Consider the following 24,270-nt stretch of genomic DNA (forward strand, 5'->3'; position numbering starts at 1 on the left):
CAGCAAGATTTTCTACTCCTCTTTATAACACTTAATCTGAAAATAGTAAAAGTTAACATAGACAAGATACACATTTTATAGGGGACACTATTTTGTATGCCTGGTTGGGTGAGTCTGAATGTTATTATGAAATAGAATTTTAGAATAGAACAGGAGTACTTTCACAGAGCAGAATTCATAAGTATCTGTAGCCTGTGTCTGCCCACCACTGCTTTGGGTTGCAGGTTGGCCGCCTTCTGCAGCAGTTAGCAATGACTGGCTCTGAAGAGGGAGATCCTCGGACAAAAAGCAGCCTTGGAAAATTTGACAAAGTAAGAATTAATATTGTGCCATGTGAAATACTGTTTGTAGAAAATTCTGGCAAAGTATCATTGATCTTAACTTTTCTCTTTCTTAAATCTTGTCCTTAGAGGATGTGTAAACTAATAAATACAGTGGTTAATTAGCTTTTTAATTAGCTACAGTATTTGAATCAGCAGCATTTTAAATTTAGGAAGGGTTTTAGTCTGCTTTTTCGCTGCTGTGGCTAAAGAACCTGACCAGCACAATTATAGAGGAAGAAGAGTTTATTTGAGGACTCATGGTTTTGGAGGTCTTAGTCCATACAAGTTTGGCATTCTATTCCTCAGAGCTTGAGATGAGGCAGAACATCATGGAATTTGTGGCAGAGGGAAGCAGCTCACATCATGGTGATCAAGAAGCAGAGACTCCCCTCTGGAGATAAAAAATACATATCCCATAGCCATGCCCCAGTTCTTACCTCCTTCAGCCACACCCTATCCCTTCAGTTATGTTGTTAATCCCTATCAGAGATTGGGTCAAGACTCTTACAACCCAATCATTTCTCCTCTGAACCTTCTTTGCATTGATTTACATGTGAATTTTTAGTGGAATCTTCCTCATAACAGGAAGATTCCACTAAAGATTACTATCTCCTTTACAGATTTATTGGAGAGATGTCGTTCTAATGAGAATGAAAGAACTATTAAGATTATTTTATTTTAAATTTTACTAAACCAGCCAAATTGTGGAGGCTGGCCTCAAAAAATTATCACTAATCCAACCTATGGATATATCAATCACAAAAATCTTATAATATTTAGCGTATTTCATAAATTAACATTTATAATATTATTCAGTTAGTTAAATAAAAATTTCACTGGTCAGATTTTGAGTAGGATATTCATTCATCCTGGTTTTCAGTTTAAAGGTTATTCTGTGAAATTTCCCTTTCACCTCTCATCTCCAACCTCCTTCTTCAAAATATTCTTGAAGTTATCCATTTTTTGTGTGTATCCTAAAGGTCTAGGTATATATGCATATTCTTACATATGCTGTCCCACTCACCACCTCTCTCTTTTTCAGAAATGGCATATGTAGACAATGTTCCCTGTTATATTTGTTTTCCTTGCCTGAATATCTTGAGATTATTCTTTACCATTATATAAAGAGATTCATCTTTTTAAATTGAGTTTAAAATAATTTTTATTAAATTAAACTTTGCTTATGCTACCTTAATCAGAAATTTTGTTCCAGTATTTTAAAGGGGAAATTTTTCACTTTGATATTTTTCTGTTTTAACAGAGCTGTGTTGCTGCTTTCCTTGATGTTGTGATTGGGGGCCGTGCAGTGGAGACCCCTCCAATGTCCTCTGTTAATCTTCTGGAAGGGTTGAGCAGAACTGTGGTTTATATAACCTACAGTCAGCTTATTACTCTGGTAATGGCTTTTATTCTTTTATAGAATTTTTCTCAAAATTATTTTAGCTAAGCATGCACAGAGTCATAGATGAGTACATTGTGTGAGAAATATAAATTCTGTTTGAAAAATTGATTTCACTAGCCAGTGTTTTTTTACTTTTGCCAGGTAAATTTCATGAAGAGTGTGATGTCTGGAGATCAACTGAGAGAAGATAGAATGGCTCTTGACAATTTATTGGCAAATCTACCCCAGGCTAAGCCAGGAAAAAGCAGCAGTTTAGAAATGACTCCTTATAATACCCCTCAGCTCTCCCCAGCAACCACTCCAGCAAATAAAAAGAATCGATTACCTATAGGTAATGAGACTTTCTCATATTGGAGTTTTCTTTAAATTCAGTATTTCTTCATTAGCCCCTGTTATTGCTTTGTTTTAGAATATAGTTTTAAATACTTTGAAAAATTCTTTTTTTCCATGTTTACTGATAGTATTTCAGTTTTTAAAAATTATACAAGATTAGTTAAGGTTTATCAGCAGTCTTTAATCTAGACATAGAAAATGTCATTTCTTAAAAGTAATCATTATTCTAGTTAGGTAGCAGTTTCCTTTCTGTAAAGTTCTAAATAATGTAATAATGTAATAAGTAATATTCTGTTAGAAGTTTGCATTAATTAGGTGGAAAATAATAGTTACTGTTTTCCATTATTTTCCTTACTAATCAGTTTCTTAGCAGTTCAGCTAAAATATCTTAATGTTATAAAGCAAAAGTTTCACTTTATCTTATTTATTCATTTAAGAATTATGTTTATTAAGCTTTATTCACTTAGCAAACATTTATTATCCATCTACTTACATATACACAAAAATTAATTGAGCATGTAGAATGTACCAGATACTAGGTAAGACATTTATAAATGTTATTTAAGCCATGGAAGCATCCTATGAGGACAGCTGATATCTACTTTGCACATGAAGCACTGTGTTAGGCCCTGGGAATAAAAAGACCGTTAGGACACACCCATACTCTTAAGTTAGCTGCTGATACGTAGTTTGGAAGAAGACCAGTGTGTTTCAAATTACTAAGGTGTTCTGCTGGAGATAAGCATGAGGATACTAATTTATCCAAATGGTGGTAGTATAAGAGAGGATCTTGAAGTTGACACTCTCTCTTGAGGGATGAATAAAGTTAGAGTAAACAAGCAGGGAAAGTATTTAGGAGCAGAGTATTTTGTAAGGATGAGGAGGTCAGCAACATGTAGGAATATGAGTAGCTGTTATAATTTATGCATTTTGAAGAATGGAATTTTATTTTTTAAACTTCCATGAGCTGATTTGTTAAGAACAACTTCTTAAAATTAATGTACCTTACATTTAATATAATATGGAATTAGATCATCAGGCATATGATTTCAGATTCTTCAAGTCTGGTTTTCTGCATCTCAAAATGTCAGCTCTAGTTAAAAATAGAAAAAAAAATAACATTTTTATACTTAGTAATCTTTAATAATATGGGCTATTTTTATTCTCTTAACATGAAGAACTACACAATTTTGGGTAAATAAAGAGGCCCCCCACACACACATTGTCTATTGCTGTGCATTAGTTTTTTTCATTTCCTACATCTGAAAGTGTCATTAAAATTGTGTTTAATGGAAAAGAGATTTAAAATATTTGCCCAGTATTGTTTTGTATAGCCACATGTCCTGGTCATTGCATTTATTGCATACTTTAAAAAATGTATCTGTTCTTCAAAGGGCTGATTTTCTTTCTATTTAATGTTTTCGCAACCCAGGACAACAGTTAGCAGCCATCACTGCCTGGGATTCCTCAGCCACCAATCTTACTGCTCATATTACACTAGTAACCCCATTTGGTGGGTAACAGGCTGTTCTTTCTCTTATATAACTTTTATTTAAGAAATAGTGTTTACAAGTATGTTCGGTGTGCATGTTGCTTTTGCTGTTTATTAAGTTGCTACTTGAAATTTGATTACTTGCATTTATGTAAGTTATAAAGTTTAAATTCATAGACTTGCTCATGAAGTTGAATTTAAGTTCACAATTCAGTAGAAGATTGTGAAAGACATCAAATAAAGTTGTGAATAGGACTATTTTAGACTCTTGGAAATTGATATGTGTCCTAAAGTGTCATACTAAAAGTAGTGAATGAACTGATGTACAACATTCTGAATTAAAGACAATTGTTTATATTTCTGCCTCTTTCTGTCTTCAAGGAGGTCAGATTTTACTCAAAGTGAAGTTGAAAGATTTTTGTTTCTATAAAGTGTTTTTGTTTTATGTGTGTTTTAATTATTTTGCAATGAAAGATAATTTCTATTTAGTATTCTAGCTGAATTTAATTTTATTGCTCTGAGAAAAATGGAAACTTATCACAGAAGACCAAAACTCTTAGAGAACTTGTCATAAGCAATCTAAATGTTTTATGTCTAAAAGTTCTTAAAAGATATGCTTGGGAGCTGGTGCGTTGGCACACACCTGTAATCCCAGCAGCTTAGGAGGCTGAGGCAGTAGCATCACCAGTTCAAAGCCAGCCTCAGGAATGGCAAGGCACTAAACAACTCAGTGAGACCCTATCTCTAAATAAAATACAAAATAGGGCTGGGGATGTGGTTCAGTGGTTGAGTGCCCTTGAGTTCAATCCCTGGTACCATTAAAAAAAAAAAAAAAAAAGTAGATATGCTTGGGAGGTATCTTACTGGTAGAGTACAAGGCCCTGGGTTTAGTCCCCAGTACCAGCCTCCCCAAAAAGTTCTTTTTTTTTTTTTTTTTAGTTGTAGTTGGACACAATACCTTTATTCCATTCATTTATTTTTATGTGGTGCTGAGGATCAAACCCAGGGCCACGCGTATGCTAGGCAAGCACTCTACCACTGAGCCACAATCCCAGCCCCCAAAAAGTTCTTAAAAGATATGCAGTTTTTTTTTTTTTCTGAAGTATTGTTTGTTTAATTATAGGTAAGGGAAAACAGCAAAAATAATTGAATCCTTTATTTATTCAAAATGTTTCCATAAAGCAGAAAAGACCTCATAAAGACCTCATATTCAAAAATAGGAAGAGCTTCTCTTTTGCATCTCTGAAAAGTGGTTAATACATTTCAGGAAAAAAAAAATGTGCTTTCAAAAACTGTGGTTTTGTCTGTAATTGTCTAAAGTATATTACTTTATATGATTATCATGTTTCCATATGAAAATATTTCTTTACTTTTTATTTTTTTCTGAGTGTGTATTAAAGCCAGGGGCACTTTACCTCTGAGTTACATCCCTGGTCCTTTTTATTTTTTTTTATTTGAGACAGGGTATCGCTAAGATTGCTGAGGCTGGCCTTGAACTTGTGATCCTCCTGCCCCAGTCTCCAGATTTGCTGGAATTACACGTGTGTGCCACCACATCTAGCTCCACATGAAAGTTTCTAATACTTATAAGTTCAGTTAATACTATGGGAAGCCTGTGGCAGTTAATCATTTTATAGGAAAAATAGTGAAGGTTTTCTGAAAAGAAATAAGGTAGTGCTCTTCTTGTTATCCAAAAGTCTTAATCGATAGGCATGTTTTGCTGGACTGCGGATGTGATCATATGTGGTACTCCCTGTCAGTGGATTATTGTTTCTGATTATCAGTTTTGGAGGAGAATCTGTATGATAGTCATCAATGGAGTAATTGATTCTAATTTTTAGTTTTGTTTTGCTTCTTTTTATCCTTGTTTTCATCAGTCTTTGTGCATGTGCAAATGTTTGACACTAAAACTTTTTTTTATTCATTGTGCTATTTTCTTTATTCTGACTTTTTGTTTAAATTATTTGGTTTTATTTGAATTGTTAGCAACTCGGAGCAGAAGCCGCACTAATATGCTAATGGACCTACATATGGACCATGAAGGATCATCTCAAGAAACCATCCAGGAGGTCCAACCAGAAGAAGTGTTGGTCATTTCCTTAGGGACAGGTCCCCAGCTTACTCCAGGGATGATGTCAGAAAATGAGGTATGAATCTATGGCTATAATTACTTAACAACTATTAATATTAAGAAATTTAATTACTTTCTTCAAATTAATGGTCACTTGCTTCAATAAATCAATATTTATATGTTAGTCTGTTCAGGCTGCTATAACAAAACACTAGAGGTTGGATGGCTTATCAATAATAAATTTATTTCTCAGAGTTCTGAATGGTGGAAATTCTGAGATTAAGGTAGATTCAGTGTTTTATGAGTCCAATTCCTGGTTCATGGATGGTGCCTCTGCACTGTGTCCTTACATGATGGAAAGGGCAAATGAACTCGTTGGGCCTGTTTTACAAGGCATGAATCCTATGCATGATCCAGTTGCCCACCCAGAGGCCCCACCTCCTAATACTTAACATCATCTTGTTAGGTTAGGATTTTACCATATCAATTCTGGAAAAACTTTAAAGTTTTATTTAATATGTAATGTATTTAATATGTATTAATATGTATTCTTCATTATCTGTAATGGGTCTACTGATGACACATAATCAGAAGCCAAGCTTGTTAAAAACAGTTGCAGAGGGAGCCCTTCACATTACATACATCTATGGCACTGAAGTTACTGAACAGACCCACCTCAAAAGGAATTTTCCTAGTAGTAGAAGAGCCAGGAATCCAAGAAATTGTGGTGTGGAAATTGAAGAGACTTTTCCAGTGGTTTGTAGAAAATGATCTGTATTTATTTATTTATTCATTCATTCATTCATCCATCCATCCATTTATTTATTTATTTTCTGGTGGTACATTAGTGGTATTCCTGCTTTACAGAGCTAAAAAGTCTTCCCCCTCCCATCCCAGTACTGGGGATTGAATCCAGGGACACTGAACCACTAAACTACACACCCAGCCCTTTTAATTTTTTATACTGAGGCAAGATTGCTGAGGCTAGCCTTAAATATGCAATCCTCCTGCCTCATCCTCCCAAGTAGCTGGGATTACAGGTATGCTCCATCATGTCCAGCTTTCTTGGTTTTCTTTTCAGTTATCTCTTCCATTTTTTTTCCTGATCAGCCAAAGAATAGAAAGTATACCTCAAGAATTTTTGTCTCTGTTAGCTAATGTTATACACCTGTAATCCCGACTACTTGGGAAATTGAGCCAGGAGGTTCACAAGTTTGAGGCCAGCCTCAGAAATACAGTGAGACCCTGTCTCAAAACTTAGATTAAGAAATAGTGCAAGTGTAGTTCAGTGATAGAACATTCAGGTTCAAGGCCCTAGACTCAGTCCATAGTATGTGTGTGTTTGGTCGGGGGACTTATAACGACAGTGGAATGCTTAAGTAAGAAAAAAAAATGTTTTATAAGAGACCTCTGTGACATTTTACCTCACCCAATTACCATCCCCATCCCCAATTCAGTGGCTGCCTTGAAGAGAGCAGCTTGTGTTCGTTCTTGTGCAGTTTTTTAGTGTCTAAGAGAGCAATATGGACCTTATTTTCAAAGAATCATCATTGTGAGTTTTATCTGTCTGGTGGATCCTTCAATGATCAGCTCAAGGGCTTGCTTTTGTTTCTCCTGCCTCTGATGTTCCCCAGAGCTGTAGCACTTTCACAGCTGGCATTTGTCAAAAGCATGGAGAGGCTGAGGATGTAGCTCAGTTGTAAAGTGTATACTTAACAATGCACAAGGCCCTTGGTTCAATCCCTATCACCACCACCAAAAAAGAAAAAAAGCTTCAAAAGCAGCAGACAGATGAAAAAGCTGAAGTAAAAGATCAGGGAAAGACATAATATGAGATATAGGGCATTGAAAAACTCTCATGATCCAGGGACTGGAAGGCTATAAATACACTTGTGAAAGACTATAGAAGACTACCAGCAGATGGTGAAGGGTAAGATGTATTTGCAGACTGTCTGGTTAAGGGTGGAAGAAGCACCCAATCAGAGCCAGTTTGCAGTGACTTGGGAAGGTTTTCAGTTGTTTTTGTTTTGTATTCCAGGTGTTATATCTGCCAAATCACTTGCTGACCACTAAGCTAACAGAATGGACCTCTGTGGTCACACATGACATGATACAGACAAAGAAAGACTGAAGCTTTCTGATCTATAGTCTTACTTACTGTTCATCCTATGTCTCATTGTTCAGTCTGTGGCACTAGTGGAATAATGGAAAGGCATAGCTTCCATTGTTTCAAGTGATAGACTTTTAAAAAAAATAATGTTATTATATTTTTAATACCTTTATTTTATTTGTTTATATATATATGGTGCTAAGTGTCTCATGCATGCTAGGCAAGGCTAGCCCTCAACTGATAGACTTTTTGTTCTATGGGATTTAAAAGCGTGTAGAGCTGGGTACGGTGGTGCATGCCTGTAATCTCAGTGGCTTGGGAGCCTGAGACAGGAGGATCAAAAGTTCAAAGCCAGCCCAGAAAAAAGTGAGGCACTTAGAAACTCAGTGAGACCCTGTCTCTAAATAAAATACAAAATAGGGCTAGGGATGTGGCTCAGTGGTTGAGTGCCCCTGAGTTCAATCCCTGGTACACCCCATCCCCAAAATACTCTTTTAAAAGCTCGATAGACATTATAAATGAGTTTTAATTAAAAATGGTAATTTAAGAAGAACTTGGGCTGGGGATGTGGCTCAAGCGGTAGCGTGCTTGCCTGGCATGCGTGCGGCCTGGGTTCGATCCTCAGCACCACATACAAACGAAGATGTTGTGTCCGCCAAAAACTAAAAAAAATAAATAAATAAATATTAAAAAAAAAAGAAGAACTGAAATATGAATTTGCTGTGGTTTATTTTATTAGCAGTCTTTAATTTGTAATAAACCAAAGTTGATGTTTTGTTTTTCAGGTCCTAAACATGCAGCTTTCCGATGGAGGACAAGGAGATGTCCCTGTTGATGAAAACAAACTCCACGGTAAACCTGATAAAACCTTGCGCTTTTCCCTCTGCAGTGATAATCTGGAAGGCATATCTGAAGGTGAAGGGTTACTTCATTCAAGGAGTTGTGTGATTCAAGTAATACTTTGTTTTGTGTTCTTTAAAGGAGCCTTATAAATTATAATATACCATCTGTGCCTCTCACTGAGGAGAGTAATGAAATTTTCCTCTAATGAGCTTGAACAGTTGGCTGTAAAGATTGTATCCTGAATAAAATTAAGATTGCAAGAGGCTGTTAGTCATATAAAATGAAGAAGATATAAGTCTTTATTTAGACTTAAATAGAATAATAGCAAGTTTTGTTTCTCAGTATAAATATATACCAAAGCTTATAGCGCTCCTTTAGAAGGATATAATGCATGTACACATGGGGAAAAATGGACTAACTAGTATTTCAGGATGTTGTATATACTTTTAATGTTCTGCATTCCTCTGTTCACACACACCTTCATAAAGTAGGAAACAATGGAAATAGGAATTAAAAAAGAAAATTAAAAGCTAAGATTGTTAAGTGAGAATATGTCATTCTACATATTAGGACAAATTTTCTTTTTTAATGAAAAGAAGCCCAAGTTTGCTAACATTTAAGAGTAAATGTAGGGGGATAGGGTTGTAGCTAAGTGGTAGAGCACTTGCCTAGAATGTGTGAGGCACTGGGTTCGATCCTTAGCAACACATAAAAATAAATAAGCAAAATAAAGGTATTGTGTCCATTGGCAACTAAAAGTATTAAAAAAAAAAAAAAAGTAAATATAGGGCTGGAGTTGTGACCCAGTGGTAGAGCGCTTGCCTTGAATGTATGAGGCACTGGGTTTGATTCTTAACACCACATATAAATAAAAAAAATAAAGGTTCATCAACAACTAAAATAAATAAACTTTAAAGAAGTAATCGTAATTACTTCTCCTTTTTTTTCTAAATTTTCAAAAGTAATATAGAACATATTCAATTTATTTATTTATTTTTAATATCTTTTTAAAAATGTTGATGGACTTTAATTTTATTCATTCATTTATTTATATGTGGTGCTGAACATCAAACCCAGTGTCTCACACATGCCAGGCAAGTGCTCTATCAGTAAGCCACAACCTCAGCTTCAATAACATATTCATTTTAGAAAAGAGATCTAATCATCTATAATCTTACCATTCTGTTAATATTAGTTAACACTTTGACTTATTTGTAGCAAGAAAATGATAGTTCATAACCTTTTTTGTTTAATAACATTAACATGTCCTTTTGTAATTTTACATTCTTGAATAACATGATTTCAAATGGCTTTTTTCTCTAACTTCAAATGGGCATATGATAATTTATTTCAGCATTCTTCTGAGTAAATGAGTGGATTGCTTCTACTTTTTAGACATTATAAGTTCTGCAACAAGCCATCTTAGATTATTTTTTGGGGGGGCGGTGAGAGGGATTAGAGATTGAACCCAGGGGTGCTTTACCACTGAGCCACATCCCTGGGTCTTGCTAAATTACTGAGGGTCTTGCAGAGTTGCTAAGGCTGGCCTTGAACTTGTGATACTCTTGCCTCAGCCACACCCTGCTTAATTTTTGATAAGTTCCTTAAGATGAATTCCTAGATGCAGAATTGCTCTCTCAAAGGGCATGTATATTTTTAAAAACACTTTAGTATTTAATCTCTTATCAAGGCATGAAAATTGCATGGTGACTCATGAATGTTTTAAAGATTGCTCATAGAGTAAACATTTCTCTAGGTCCTTCAAATCGGTCCAATTCAGTGTCCTCTCTAGACCTGGAAGGAGAGTCTGTATCAGAACTTGGAGCAGGACCTTCTGGGAGTAATGGAGTTGAAGCTCTACAGCTGTTAGAACATGAACAAGGTAAGGTGAAGTTGAACACAGTTGTACAAGTAGAAAAGAATTCACCTGATTGCAAGGTGAGCAATATGTTTGCATAGAAGTTGCCTGTGTTCACTAAGAGAGTAAATTTCATTACATAATGACTGTTAAACTTGTATTTATTCGTGTTCCTTTATTTCTTATAAAAATATGTTTAAATTGTCAGGCTGGGGTTATAGCTCAGTTGTAGAGCACTTGCCTAGTATGAGTGAGGCACTGGGTTCAATCCCCAGTACCACATAAAAAAACTAAACAAAATAAAGGTTAAAAAAAATGTTTAAATTGTTAAGTGAATTGTTTAGGTTCAAATTATATACACCAGTAGGAATTATTTTTAATTCAGTTATATTATCTCAATTCTGTCATACTTAAGGGACATGACAATAAATACTTAGGGCTCAAGGAATTTAGAATAGGGCAAGAATGGTACACAAATGATTGAACATATGGGAAGACTGTTTTGGTCATTGAGGTATAGATAAAAACATTGGAAGAACACACTATCCTGAAGGCCAGTGACAGTGGGTAGGAGTAGGAAAAAGGACCAGTATACAAACAATTAAAAGAAGTGAAGCCATAGTGCTTACTCAGGTGTTAAGTAGAGCAATGAGTGAGGAGGTAAAGATTAAAAAATGGGAGAGATCTGGAGAGGAGGAAGTCTATACCTGAATTGAAACTTAAAAACATTGAAAGTTTTTGGTTTAATGAAAATGAGGGGTTGTGGGGGATTACTCTAGTGCTTTAGGGAAGATTAATTTGAAACATTTTTTGGATTTGTTCATTGTAAGATTTCTAGCTTAGGGCACATACCCTGAAGTAGGCTGGAGGCAGTGATTCTTAGACTTTAGTGTACATGGGGAGCATTTCCATGTTTTTATTTCCCAAGCTTTTCTTCTAGAAATCTTGCTTCAGTTCATTTTTTTAAAAATCTTTTGTAGTTGCAGATGGACATAGTACCTTTATTTTACTTATTTTTATGTGGTGCTGAGGATCGAACCTAATGCCTCACATGAGCTAGGCAAGCACTCTGCCACTGAACTACAGCCCCAGCCCCTGGTTTAGTCCATGTTTAGAAAAGAAAAGAATGTTGCCATTTGACTGTGTGGCTTGAGTAGAAGCATTGCTGTGTTTTACAGGATCAGTTCATCAATGTATCAATTAAAATTAGATTTGCTGCAAATAACAGAAAAACTTAAAATAATATTAGTTTATGACAAGCTAAATGAACATTATCTCTTTAACAAGCTTTCTGGGTGATCTGGATGTAGGCAGTTGGCAGTTTACATTTTGTGAAATTCTAAGAAGTGAGTTGACACAAGACCATAGGTTCAGTCCAAGTCTCTAGCACCAAAAACAAAAACAAAGAAAAAAATGTGAATTGAGGAAAAATTGGTCTGGGTAGGAATGAAAACTCTAGAAAGTAAATAGCAATTATCCAAGTCGAGTGAAAAACATTTTTAGTGTGTGTTTATCAGCTAATTATTACTACACTAATCTTGCACAGTAAACCACCTCAAAACATATATTTTTGCTCTTAGATCTGGGTCAACTGGTTGGTTTTTCTCACTTGCATTGGGCTCACTCAGACATCTATAGTCACCAGTGGTGGTGGCAGGGAGCTCTGCTAATCTTAACTAAGGATCAGTTGGTCAGTGGGAAACAGACTGGCCCAGTTAGGTGTAGAATGGTATGGTAATACATGCCTAATAATGATAAAATATGTAACTTCAAATTCAAATATGTAAAGTTCTTTAAAGTTGATTAAAATGTTAATTAAAAAATCATAGCTGTGCTTCCATTGTCAAAGTGCTTAATTCTGTTTTTGTTAGCTACGACACAAGATAATCTTGATGATAAGCTAAGGAAGTTTGAGATTCGTGACATGATGGGACTAACAGATGATAGGGACATATCAGAAACAGTGAGTGAGACCTGGAGTACAGATGTCTTGGGAAGTGACTTTGACCCTAACATCGATGAAGATCGCTTGCAAGAAATTGCAGGTAACTGCTATTCGGTGTCTCTGGAAGATTGCTACTGAGTTATTCAGATTCACCCACCCTTCATGGATTAGAGTGTTAACACAGATGTGTTAGCACTAACTGGGAAACTGGTTAACTATACGGAACGAGATGTTTGGCTACTTTTTTGTTTATCTAAATATAGGTAGTGTTTTTCCTTTCTGCATTTAATCTCCTGGCCCCCCATTATTTGCAGTTCTTTTGTGATTTATCTTTAAAAGGTAACTTCACTTGTAACTTCTTCTTCTTCTCTTTTTCCCCTCATTATTGGGAATGGAATACAGTGCCTGATCATGCTAGGCAAGAGTTCTACACCTGAGCTCCATCCTAGCCCTTTTGATTTTTATTTTGAGACAGGGTCTTGCTAAGTTGCCCAGAGTTGGTGAACTTGTGGTCCTCCTGCCTCAGCCCCCCAAGTAGCTGAGATTATAGACATGCACTTGCTTTCAAAATATTTTCATGTAGGGAATAGAATCATTATTTTACTAGGTTTAATCAAAAGTACGGAGCATTCTCTTCTTGAGTATTTTTAACACAGGCATACAATAATATTTAATTCTATTTGTATTCCTAAATAGTGTAAATAGATTTCTTATTTGGTTTTGCACTACTTTGTTCCAGATGCCAAAGTAGTATTATTCTTGGCAGTATTTGAGCAATGAGCTATATTTGAAGTTGAGTGAGTAGTATAAAGGAGCTGTGTATTTTTCTGCAAATATATTTTATTGCTCTGAATATGTGACTAGTGTGCCAGAAGAAAACATATTGGGTCAGTATAACTTTCTGTGGCTAAATCTATTTGTTTGAGTGTTTGTAATCCCTGTAGGACTATAAATATTAGAAAGCACTTTAGGACACATATAAAATTTGCTGAAATACAAATTTGTTTTCTCTGTGGAGGATCAAGGCTGAGCAGGAGGAATCTGAAGAACAGGAGTTTGTGCCGTTGTGACTAGAATAGGAACTTTGTGTTGTTAGAAGTATGCCCAACTGAAATCACTCTCATCTTGGCTTCTTTTTTGTGGGTAGAAAATAAAGTTTGCTTGCTTAATATTTTTCCTTCCCCCAGCATCACTGCCTCTTATCAGATCTCTCTTCATACTTTGCTCTCTACTGATCACACAGGTGCAGCCGCGGAGAACATGTTAGGCAGTTTGCTGTGCCTCCCAGGTTCAGGGTCAGTACTTCTTGACCCCTGCACTGGTTCTACCATCTCAGAGACAACAAGTGAAGCTTGGAGTGTAGAGGTACTACCAAGTGACTCAGGTTAGTAGGCTATCATTGTTTGCTTTTTCATTTGCACAGAAGTTTTAAATATAAGGTTTCCTAATTTCTATGTTATGTCAAATGTACACTTGACAAGTAATCACATTGCTAAGAATTTCAAATGGAAAATTAGAGTTTTTTCCTCCCATTAAGAAAAGACATGGAAATTGTGCTCTGTATGTGTAATATAAATTGTAATGCATTCCACTGTCATTTATTTAAAACAAAGTAAATAAATAAAGACACTGTAGTAAGCTGGAAAAAAAAAGAAAGAAAGACATGGGGCTGGGGCTGGGGCTCAGTGGTAGAGCGCTCGCTTAGCACATGCAAGGTCCTGAGTTTGATCCTCAGCACCGCATAAAAAAAATAAATAAATAAAAATAAACGTATTGTGTCCAACTACAACTAAAATAAAATATTTTTTTTAAAAAAGAAAAGACACATTGTTGGATAGTACAGACTAAGATGAAAGGTGCTTTCTGTGTTCAGTTATTTTGGAAGCAATTGTTTGTAACTCTTTAGGGTTCTAAATGGGTCACAGAGTTTAGTGTCTCCCACCAACTTATCCCAAGGTAAGAGTAGCAACATAGTTCAGGTCCTGAGTGGTTGACTTCCTGGTGAGCATGCCTAGGTTTATCTTAGGGGAACATTTTACCCTTTAAAAGATGTTTAATGTAGTTTAAAATACATAAATTAAAGTCGAAGCACTGTGTTCCTAAGAATTCATTCTTCTGTGTAGGGTTTTTTTATAAATATATATAAAGTATTTTGTACTTTTCTTTTTTCTTATGTATGTATTACAGTCTTACTTTTTTCTGATTTTGAAGACAAATCTTTACCTTCAACTAAATGTCAATTACAGAATGCAAATATAAGTAACTATTTCTGCATTACATTCTGTTTGATTTATTTGGTGTAAGAATGATTAAGTGATCCTGATATGTTTTATAATGCTATACTAAAGCATTCAGACATGCTAACCTTGTTAGGAGATGAGTGCAAGACAGTAGGATTAGCTCATCATCTATCAAGTATCCATCTAAGTACAAGTTCATTTTTAGGAGCTGGTTGATTTACTGCTAAGCTATTCCATATATTCTTTTCCACTTTACATATTAACCAAGAGCATACTTTATAATAGTGATCTAGAAACCCAACAAACTGACTTACATTGGGATGAAATCACAACTGTAACTTCTTTAACACTTAATCTAACTAGTTTGCTAACTTGCCTATGCTTAGAAAGCTATTTATACTGATTTCATTCATACCTGGTGAGCTTTGTTTATCTAGGTCACAAAAGCTGAAATTGTGGCATGTTGACAGAATCACTGATGTGGCTTCTGTTTTTTGCTTAGAGGCCCCGGACCTAAAGCAGGAGGAGCGCCTACAAGAGCTGGAGAGCTGTTCTGGACTGGGCAGCACATCTGATGATACAGATGTCAGGGAGGTCAGTTCCCGCCCCAGCACACCAGGCCTCAGTGTCGTGTCGGGTATGTCTGTCTTGTTTTAAGGTCGGTCTAGGAATTAGAAGATGTTATCTCCCCCCGTCCCCCTTTGTAAGGTTGATGCCAAAGAGATATGTTTTATTTGAGAGCTGAGTAATTTCCAGGAAACCAAGTGATTTCTATGGCCCCTTTAATCTTTGAAAATTTAATGGCTTTTAGAGCCTGTTGAAGTAATTGGCAAATGATCCCTATACAACTGTTTCCATTCTTGGTAGCCTCTGCTACAGTATTTAGATACCATAGGATAATTCTAATTATGCTGTATAAAGCAAGATAAGTATATTTGAGCAATGGTATAATAAAGGATAAATTCTAAATAACTCACATGTATACACCTGGGACATACATAAATTGAGAATGTTTACATTTATTTAAACTTTATAAATATTTTTTGTGTGGCTATTTTGTCCTTCGTGATGTTTATTTTTTACTATTTTTTTCTTAAAGGTATAAGTGCAACCTCTGAGGATATTCCTAATAAGATTGAAGACCTAAGATCTGAGTGTAGCTCTGATTTTGGGGGTAAAGATTCTGTCACTAGTCCGGACATGGATGAAATAACTCATGGTAAGAAGGGGAAATGAGAATGACTTTTTAAAAATTTTTTTTCGATCTCATGTGTAGTCGAAACTGGCATTCTTCCACATTGCTGGTCATAATACCAATTGGTATAGCACTTTAGGGCATAATTTGTCAATATGTACTTAAGACTTGCAGTGTTTGTATTCTAAATTTTGTCTGGTTAGTCTACTTCTAGAAATCTGTCATGAGAAAATAATTCCATATGTGGAGAAGGAGAATTCTTATGCACAAAGATGGCCTTTATAACATTTATATTGGTAGAAAATGGTAACCAATAATTGAAAAACAGAATGACTAAGTGAATTTTTAAGTAACCACTAATTAAAATTTATGCAGATTTTTTAAGATGCTCTTAAAGAATATGAAATAACTTAGAGAAATACCTTGAATATAATATTACAGGGAAAATATTTTATAGAATTTTATAATTAAAGTAATAAAGCATTAAAAACTCTGCATATTTGAGCCTTTCCAGGGTAGGGGTAAGAAAACCTATATGCATAGAAAAAGAACTGGGAAGAAGTACCAGAATGCTAACAGTGGTATTATATGTGGGACTGTGGGTTTTGAAGTAGCTTTTCTTTCTTTACACTTGTTCTAAATTGGAATTGTTTTTTGCTTTGTTTTCTTGGTGCTGGGGATTGAACTCAGGGCTTTGCACAGTCCAGGCAAGCACATTGTCACTGAACTGTACCTCTAGTACTTCTAACCCAGGTCTTTTTAAAACTCAACACTGTTGACATTTTGGGCCAGATAATTCTTTGTTGTGATAGCCTGTCCTGCATGTTATAGGATTATTTGAAGCATCCCTGACCTCTTCCAGTAGTTCATGCCTGCCACCCTCCAGAGTCATGACAACCAAAATTATCTCCAGTCATTGCTAAATGATCCCTTTGGGGAAAAAAATAGCCACCAGTTGAGAACCATAGTTCTAAAGCGGCAGTCTCAAAGTGGACAACTGACGGTCTTTAAGACTCTTTTTAGAATAGGGGAATATGAGGTCAAAACTATTTATTAAAGTTTATTGTCCTGGGGCTGGAGTTGTGGCTCAGTGGTACGGCACTTGCCTAGCATTCACGAGGCACTGGGTTCGATCCCTGAAGCATGTAAAAATAAAAACTAAAGGTATTATGTCCATCTACAACTAAAAAAAAAAAAAAATTAAAAAAATTTATTGTCCTTTTTCATGGTGTTGCTATTTGCACTGGTGGCACACAAGCAAAGGTGGATAAAATTTGCTGGGGCCTTAGCAAGAAATAAGGGCACCAAACCATATCAGCACCATGAATTCTTCACTGACAGTTACAAGTAAGGGAAGTTTTGATCATGGATGTCTTTGAATGAAGCAAATTATATATACTGTTGTTGTGCTTGTTCTTTTTCTCTCTCTCTCTCTTTTCCCCTGTGGTACTGGGGATTGAACCCAGGGCCTCATACATGCTAGGCAAATGCTTTAGCACTTAGCTATATCTCTAGCTCTTTTTATTGTGAAACAGTGTCTTGCTAAATTGCTGAAGTTTGTCTCAAATTTGTGATCCTCCTGCCTCAACCTTCTGAGTTGCTGGGATTACAGGCATGCACCCCCTCACCTGGCAGTAAATATTATTTCATTACATTTCAACCCGTGAATACACATCTTTTTAATATTCTGTGTGAAGAAATAGAAATACCTATAATGCTGCATTCTGAAATATGATGTCTTAAGGAAGAGCAATTATATGATTGAGCTGTTAGTTTAACAGCCAGTTGTTTTATTTTTCTTGAAAAAACATTTTTACTTGAGTAACTGACAAACTGTGGTTTTATGAATATATACTCAGCAAACATTTTTTGGAAAATTAACAAAGTGAGCCTGTTAACTTCAAGGAAAATTACTAGTATAGTTTGTACCAATGGTAAAATTCAAACAGATAAAAATTAAGAATTTTGGAAACCTATATACACTTTCATGAGTTTGACAGCATTGTTATTTAAATTCTTTTTGGTGAGATTGGAGGTTATACCAATGTCTTTTTATATTACATGGTGAAATATGTCAGCATTTGGAAGATCTATGTAACTTATTAAAAAAGTATTTTCTAAAGGATCAACTCACGAGCTTGTAAAATTATGCATAGTTACAAGATCCATTCAAAGTATAAGACAAACCGGTTAACTTTAATGTAATAGAGAATAAAAGTTTACTGATTTGATTTCAGTTTCCACCTTGTAGCTGGTTTTTAAAAAACTAGCCCTTTTCAAGATTTGGTAGAGTATCAAAGAATATCCACAATTTAATATATCATCTTATGCAGGGGATCGTAGTTCAGTGGTTGAGCATTTACCTAACATGTGCCAGGAAGGCCCTGATTTGATCCCCCCAGAATTGCAATTAAAAAAAAAAAAATCATCCCTTTTCCAACTACATATCTGTGTGAAGTCAGAGTTTTTTTCTTATATACTACAACCAAAAACACATACCGAACACATTGAAAGCAGAGATTCAAATGCTGGTGTTGTGTACCTTTAATCCCAGTAACTTGGGAGGCTGAGGCAGGAGGATTGCAAGTTCAAGATCAGCCTGGGCAACTTGGTAATACCCCGTCTCAAAAAGAAAAAGAGCGGGGGTGATTGGGGGCACTGGAGCTCTAGCCCAGATGTAGACTGTTCCAGAGTTCAATCCCTAGTGCTACACCTAAAAGAAAGCAAACAAAGCAGATATGAGAATTCAACTGGGTTCTGTTAAACCATGCATTAAAGAAATTTTCAAAAATGTTAAACAGTGCCATTCTTCTCATTACTTTGGAAAATAGTTATTTTTTATTTTGAAAGGTAGTTGATGTTACCATTTAATGGGTATATTTAGATGCATTAATAAAATCAATAAATCATTTGCAGAGAGCAATATTAGGATTTCAAATTTTACCATTCTTTTTTTATATATCTTCTATAGATAATATTTCCCTATTTTTCTAGGGGGGAAGGTAAGTCTCAGTGTAATAATTTAGGTCTCTGGGCCTGTGCTGTCTGTATTAACCATAGTAGCATTGGGTCATTAGAATTAATAGGCACATGTATTCTAGAAACCTTAAAGTAATGAATATCTATGTGTGAAGATGAAAATGAAATGAATTTGAAATAATCAGAATTTCATTTTTTTCTGGTGTGACCCTCAATTTTTAAAAAAAATTTTTTTAGTTGCAGTTGGACATAATACCTTTATTTATTTATTTTTATGAGGTACGAAGATCGAACCCAGCCCCTTGCATGTGCAAGGCGCTGGGTTCGATCCTCAGTACCACATAAAAAATAAATAAAATAAAAAAATTTTTAAAAAAATAGCCAAATGCTGAATGATTCATAGTAGGGTAAGGAGAGGTAGCATGGGAGGCATAGATGAACTCTAGATAGGGCAGAGGGATGAGAGGGGAAGGGAGGGGGCATGGGGTTAGAAATGATGGTGGAATGGATAAACATTATTATCCAAAGTACATGAATGAAGACACAAATTGATGTGAATATACTTTGTATACAACCAGAGATATGAAAAATTGTGCTCTATATGTGTAATAGGAATTGTAATGCATTCCATTGTCATATAAAAACAAAATTTGTTTAAAAAAAAAAAGAAAACTATAAAGAACACTAGACCACTCACTCGTGTATTGAAGTCCTCTGATTTCTAGTGTGGTCTCACAGTTTGCCCTCTTGTTCCAGGCGCCCACCAGCTGACCTCTCCTCCTTCTCAGGCAGAGTCTCTGCTCGCCATGTTTGATCCTCTGTCTTCACATGAAGGTAAACTAATGAAAGGAACTTCTGGACTCTTGTCATAGAAGAAAGAAACCAGACTCTTTTGGTAATGCCTTTATTGAATTGGTTGTGTCTTGACTGCAAAGCTTTTTTGCTGTGTTGCAGGGGCTTCTGCTGTAGTAAGGCCAAAGGTTCACTATGCCAGGCCATCACATCCACCCCCAGACCCCCCGATCCTGGAAGGAGCAGTGGGAGGAAATGAGGCCAGGTTGCCCAACTTTGGTTCCCACATGTTAACTCCAGCTGAAATGGAGGCTTTTAAGCAAAGGCATTCTTACCCTGAGAGACTAGTTCGCAGCAGGAGCTCTGATATAGTATCTTCTGTCCGGAGACCCATGAGTGACCCCAGCTGGAACCGTCGTCCAGGGAATGAAGAGCGAGAACTCCCTCCAGCTGCAGCCATTGGTGCTACTTCTTTGGTGGCTGCACCTCACTCATCATCGTCATCCCCGAGTAAGGACTCTTCAAGAGGAGAGGTATGGGAACACAGCCATGTAGAGTTTGCTGATTGTGCTCGGCTCAGAGTTCTGCCTGCCAGTTTCTCTAGATTTCTGAAATGAACATGAATATGTAACTCCCAAATTAAGGATAGACTGTAATACTCACTAAAGATGAGCTGTTAGACTAGTATGACCATTGCCACAACCCATAGGAAATTTGTATAGCTTTGGTTTTATAATAATACTATCTTGTATTTTTATAATACTTCACTTTTCTCCAGGCAGTTTTTGTATCTAATTTCATTTAAAACTCACAGTATCCCTCTGAGATGGCTAAATGAGGTATGATTTTTTTTTTTCTTGTTACTAGGGATTGAACCTAGAGGCGCTTTATCACTAAGCCACATCCCCATCCCTTTTTCTTTTTTTAATTTTTTTTTTTTTAGAGAGAGAGAGAGAATTTTTTTACTATTTATTTTTTAGTTTTTGGCGGACACAACATCTTTATTTGTATGTGGTGCTGAGGATCAAACCCGGGCCGCACGCATGCCAGGCGAGCGCGTTACCGCTTGAGCCACATCCCCAGCCCTTTAATTTTTTTTTAATATTTGTTTTTTAGTTTTAGGTGGACACAATATCTTTATTTACATTTATGTGGTGCTGAGGATCAAACCCAGTGCTTCATGCATGGTAGGCGAGCACTCTACCACTGAGCCACAATCCCAGTCCCTTAAATATTTTTTTAGCTATCAGTCGATAGACATAATAACTTTTATTTATTTATATATTTTTATGTGGTGCCGAGGATCGAACCCAGTGCCTTGCACATGCTAGGCAAGTGCTCTACCACTGAGCCACAATCTCAGAACCCCCATCCCCCCACCCCCTTTTTTTCTTTTTAAAAAGGGTCTGGCTAAGTTGCTGAGACTGGCCTTAACTTGTGATCCTCCTGCCTCAGCCTCCTGAGCTTCTGGGATTACAGATGCGCACCACCACACCTATTAGTATGATTTTTAAATTTTGAAATAATTGTAAAGTTACACAAACATTGGATGTACAACAAAAGAACACTTCTTCCCCTTTTGAGCATAAGTTCGAAGCTAACCTGATTCTCCCTCACCTCTGAAAACTTTAGAATAAGTTTGCTACATATAAGTACATTCTTCTACACATCATAAAACAACCATAAACATTAGGAGATGAATGCTGATACATGACTACCATTTAATTCTCACACCCCTCTTTGTGTGTCTCCAGTTATTTGTTGTAAAAGGACCTGATTCAGAATGACACATTGCTTTTAGTTGTCATGCCTTTTTAGTTTCTTTGAATCTACAATAGTTCTTCAGTTTTTCCTTGACTTTTATGACCTTGATCCTCTTGAAACTTATAGGCCAATTCTTTTCTAAAATGTCCCTTAGTTTGAATTTGATGTTTTCTCATAATTAAATTTAGTTCATTTATTTATTTATTTTAGCAATCTTATCACTAAGGTGTCACTGCATTCTTTTCATTGCATCCAATTAAGGAGTACACAGTTTTAATTTGTTCGTTTGGATCATTTGTTGAAGGTGGTATCTGCCAAGGTTTACCTCTTGGAGAGTTGCTCTGTTTCCTTTGTAATGAATGAGTATTTTGGGGGAGGCACTTTGAAAAAATGTAACTATCCTATTTATAAAAATTTTAAATTTGTATACTTAACGATTATATTTATGGTCTTCTGGTTCTTTCTTGTGGTCAGTGGGTTTATTAGTGTTGTTTATTTTTGAAGCCCAGTTGTCCCTATTTGGCTAGTTAGAAACCTTTCAAGCTGGTTTCAGGGTTCTTTTTCTTTTCTTTTTTTCTTGGGGGGGGGGGGTACCGGGGATTAAACTTAGGGGCACTCGACCACTGAGTCATATCCCCAGCCCTATTTTGTATTTCATTTAGAGACAGGGTCTCACTGAGTTGCTTAGTGCCTGGCTTAATTACTGAGACTGGCTTTGAACCCGGGATCCTCCTGTCTCAACCTCCTGAGCTGCTGGACTTATAGGTGTGCGCCACCATGCCTACTCCAGGGTTCTTTTGACTTGTCTCCATCATTTTTTAAGTTTGTTTCTGTTTTTGCTTCCTGGCATGAGATGTTACAAGCTTATATTGTACTTTGACGGCTCTAGTCCTGAAATCAGTAATTTCTCCAAGGAGCCCTGGTTCTTTTTAGTGAAAAATAGTTTTTAGAAATTGAGATCAATCAGCATCCATTTCTATAGAGATGTTGCTGTTCCCTGGACCTCTCATTGGACAAAGCTAGGTAAAGGGGCGGGGGGAGAGAGAGAGAGAGAGAGAGTGTGTGTGTGTGTGTGTGTGTGTGTGTGTATGTCTGTCTATCTACACATTTACCTGTGTATTCATTTATCTTTTTCCTTCCATGCTTATAACTCCATTCTTCAATAGTGAGAACCCTGCTATTCTTTTTTTTTTAAATTTTTCGTTGTTGTTGTAGATGGACAGAATGCCTTTATTTTATTTGTTTATTTTATGTGTTGCTAAGGATTGAATCCAGTGCCTCACATGTGCTAGGCAGATGCTCTGCCACTGAGCTACAATCCCATCCCCAATCCAGAACCCTGCTATTCTTATTCTTTATTCATGTACTTATTTGATCAGTCTGCCTTATATGTATTTAATTTCCCATCACTATTGCTAACTTCTCCCTGGCACAGAGGCCCCTATCTCTCTGCTTAGGGTCTGATTCTCTATTCAAATAGATGCCCTTGGAGAAGGTATTTTCAACCCCAGTTTTATAGGTGAGGAAAAGAAATTTAAGAGATTTGTGTGAGGTCACACCATAGGCTAGTGAAGGAATTATAGTCCTTTCTCTTTGACATGACAAAATTAAATATAACTCTGTATAATGGTGATCAGAACCAAGACTTTTTTGATGGGTGGGGAGCATACCAGGGATTGAATTAAGGGGTGCTTTACCATTAACTATATCCCCAGTCTTTCTTTTAAATTTTGAGCCAGGCTCAGTGGTGCACACCTATAATCCCAGGACTGGGAATGCTGAGGCAGAAGGATCACAAGTTCAAGGCCAGCCTCAGCAATTCAGGTCCTAAGAAATTTAGTGAGACCATTGTCTCAAAAAAAATGAAAAGAGCTAGGGTTGTAGCTCAGTGGCAGAGCATCCCTGGGTTCAATACCCAGCACCAAAAATACATAAATAAATAAATAAAATTTGAGACAGGGTCTCATTAAGTTGTTAAGACTGGACTTGAACTTGAGATCCTCCTGCCTCTGCCTCAGCCTCCTGAGTTGCTGGGATTACAGGCATGCACTACCATGTCCAGCTCAAATCTGGATTTTTTTGAAGTCCGTTAGTTCTAAGTTTGAGTCTTAGCTGTCCTCATGCAGACTGTGTAACTTGGGGAAGATAGGGAGATAATCTCAATTAGCTATGTATTTCTCATCTATAAAAAGCCCTAATAATACAGCCTGTCTCTAAGACTACTGTGAGGATTAAATGAGATAATATCTATTTTTTTGCACACAGTTCACACCTGGTTTTATTATTAATACTATTACTTCCACCATCTCTACTACCCCTCTAGAGTTTATTTAAGCTGTGTTTACTTATCCATCAGTTTTTTGTTGTTGTTGTTTATTGTGTGTGTGTGTTGTGTGTGTGTTGTCAGGGATTGAATCCAGAGTCTCACACATACAAAGTATATATTCTACCACTGAGCCACATTCCCAGCCCTCCATAAGTATTTTTGGAGTTCCTACTCTATATCAGGCTCTTCCTTAAACTTCTAGTTAACTAACAGTAATGAGATAAACCCTCAAGCAGATCACAGTCTAGTGCTTGAGAGGTAACTTCCATGTTCCAGAATTTACCTACATGGCAAAACGAACAGTTTTGCTTTAAGGCACATAGGCCTGGTGTTTGTATTTCATAGACTTTCTGAAATCTTTTTTATAGTAACTTATCCATAGGTATCAACACCAAATAAAGCATTAAACTTTTTCTGCAGATTGAAGAACGCAAAGATAGCGATGACGAGAAGTCAGACAGGAACAGACCTTGGTGGAGAAAACGTTTTGTTTCAGCCATGCCTAAAGGTAATATTATAAAATTTTAGAATACTGTATTAGCAAGAAGAAACAAAACCCCAAAATCTCTCTTGGAGAGCCAATATCTCAACTCCTCT

General features: G+C 36.3%; 1 protein-coding gene across 8 annotated transcripts in view; it reads left to right on the forward strand.

Moving 5' to 3' along the window:
- Gapvd1 (GTPase activating protein and VPS9 domains 1) overlaps positions 1-24,270 on the forward strand; it is an 88,251-nt gene that overhangs the window by 41,117 nt on the left and 22,864 nt on the right. For 3 of the 8 annotated variants that reach the window (XM_071600957.1, XM_071600956.1, XM_071600959.1), the window contains 14 exons: positions 225-311; positions 1,585-1,719; positions 1,867-2,056; positions 3,491-3,571; positions 5,537-5,697; positions 8,517-8,646; positions 10,331-10,456; positions 12,304-12,477; positions 13,621-13,761; positions 15,120-15,254; positions 15,717-15,836; positions 19,548-19,625; positions 19,746-20,116; positions 24,094-24,181. In XM_071600957.1, the coding sequence (XP_071457058.1) occupies positions 225-311; positions 1,585-1,719; positions 1,867-2,056; positions 3,491-3,571; positions 5,537-5,697; positions 8,517-8,646; positions 10,331-10,456; positions 12,304-12,477; positions 13,621-13,761; positions 15,120-15,254; positions 15,717-15,836; positions 19,548-19,625; positions 19,746-20,116; positions 24,094-24,181 (2,017 nt within the window). The remainder of the gene's footprint in view (positions 1-224; positions 312-1,584; positions 1,720-1,866; positions 2,057-3,490; positions 3,572-5,536; positions 5,698-8,516; positions 8,647-10,330; positions 10,457-12,303; positions 12,478-13,620; positions 13,762-15,119; positions 15,255-15,716; positions 15,837-19,547; positions 19,626-19,745; positions 20,117-24,093; positions 24,182-24,270) is intronic. The other 5 variants (XM_027944326.3, XM_027944339.3, XM_027944332.2 and 2 more) reach the window with 3 other exon arrangements.

The sequence above is a fragment of the Marmota flaviventris genome, chromosome 13, assembly GCF_047511675.1.
Source record: "Marmota flaviventris isolate mMarFla1 chromosome 13, mMarFla1.hap1, whole genome shotgun sequence".
Taxonomy (NCBI): Eukaryota; Metazoa; Chordata; class Mammalia; order Rodentia; family Sciuridae; genus Marmota; species Marmota flaviventris.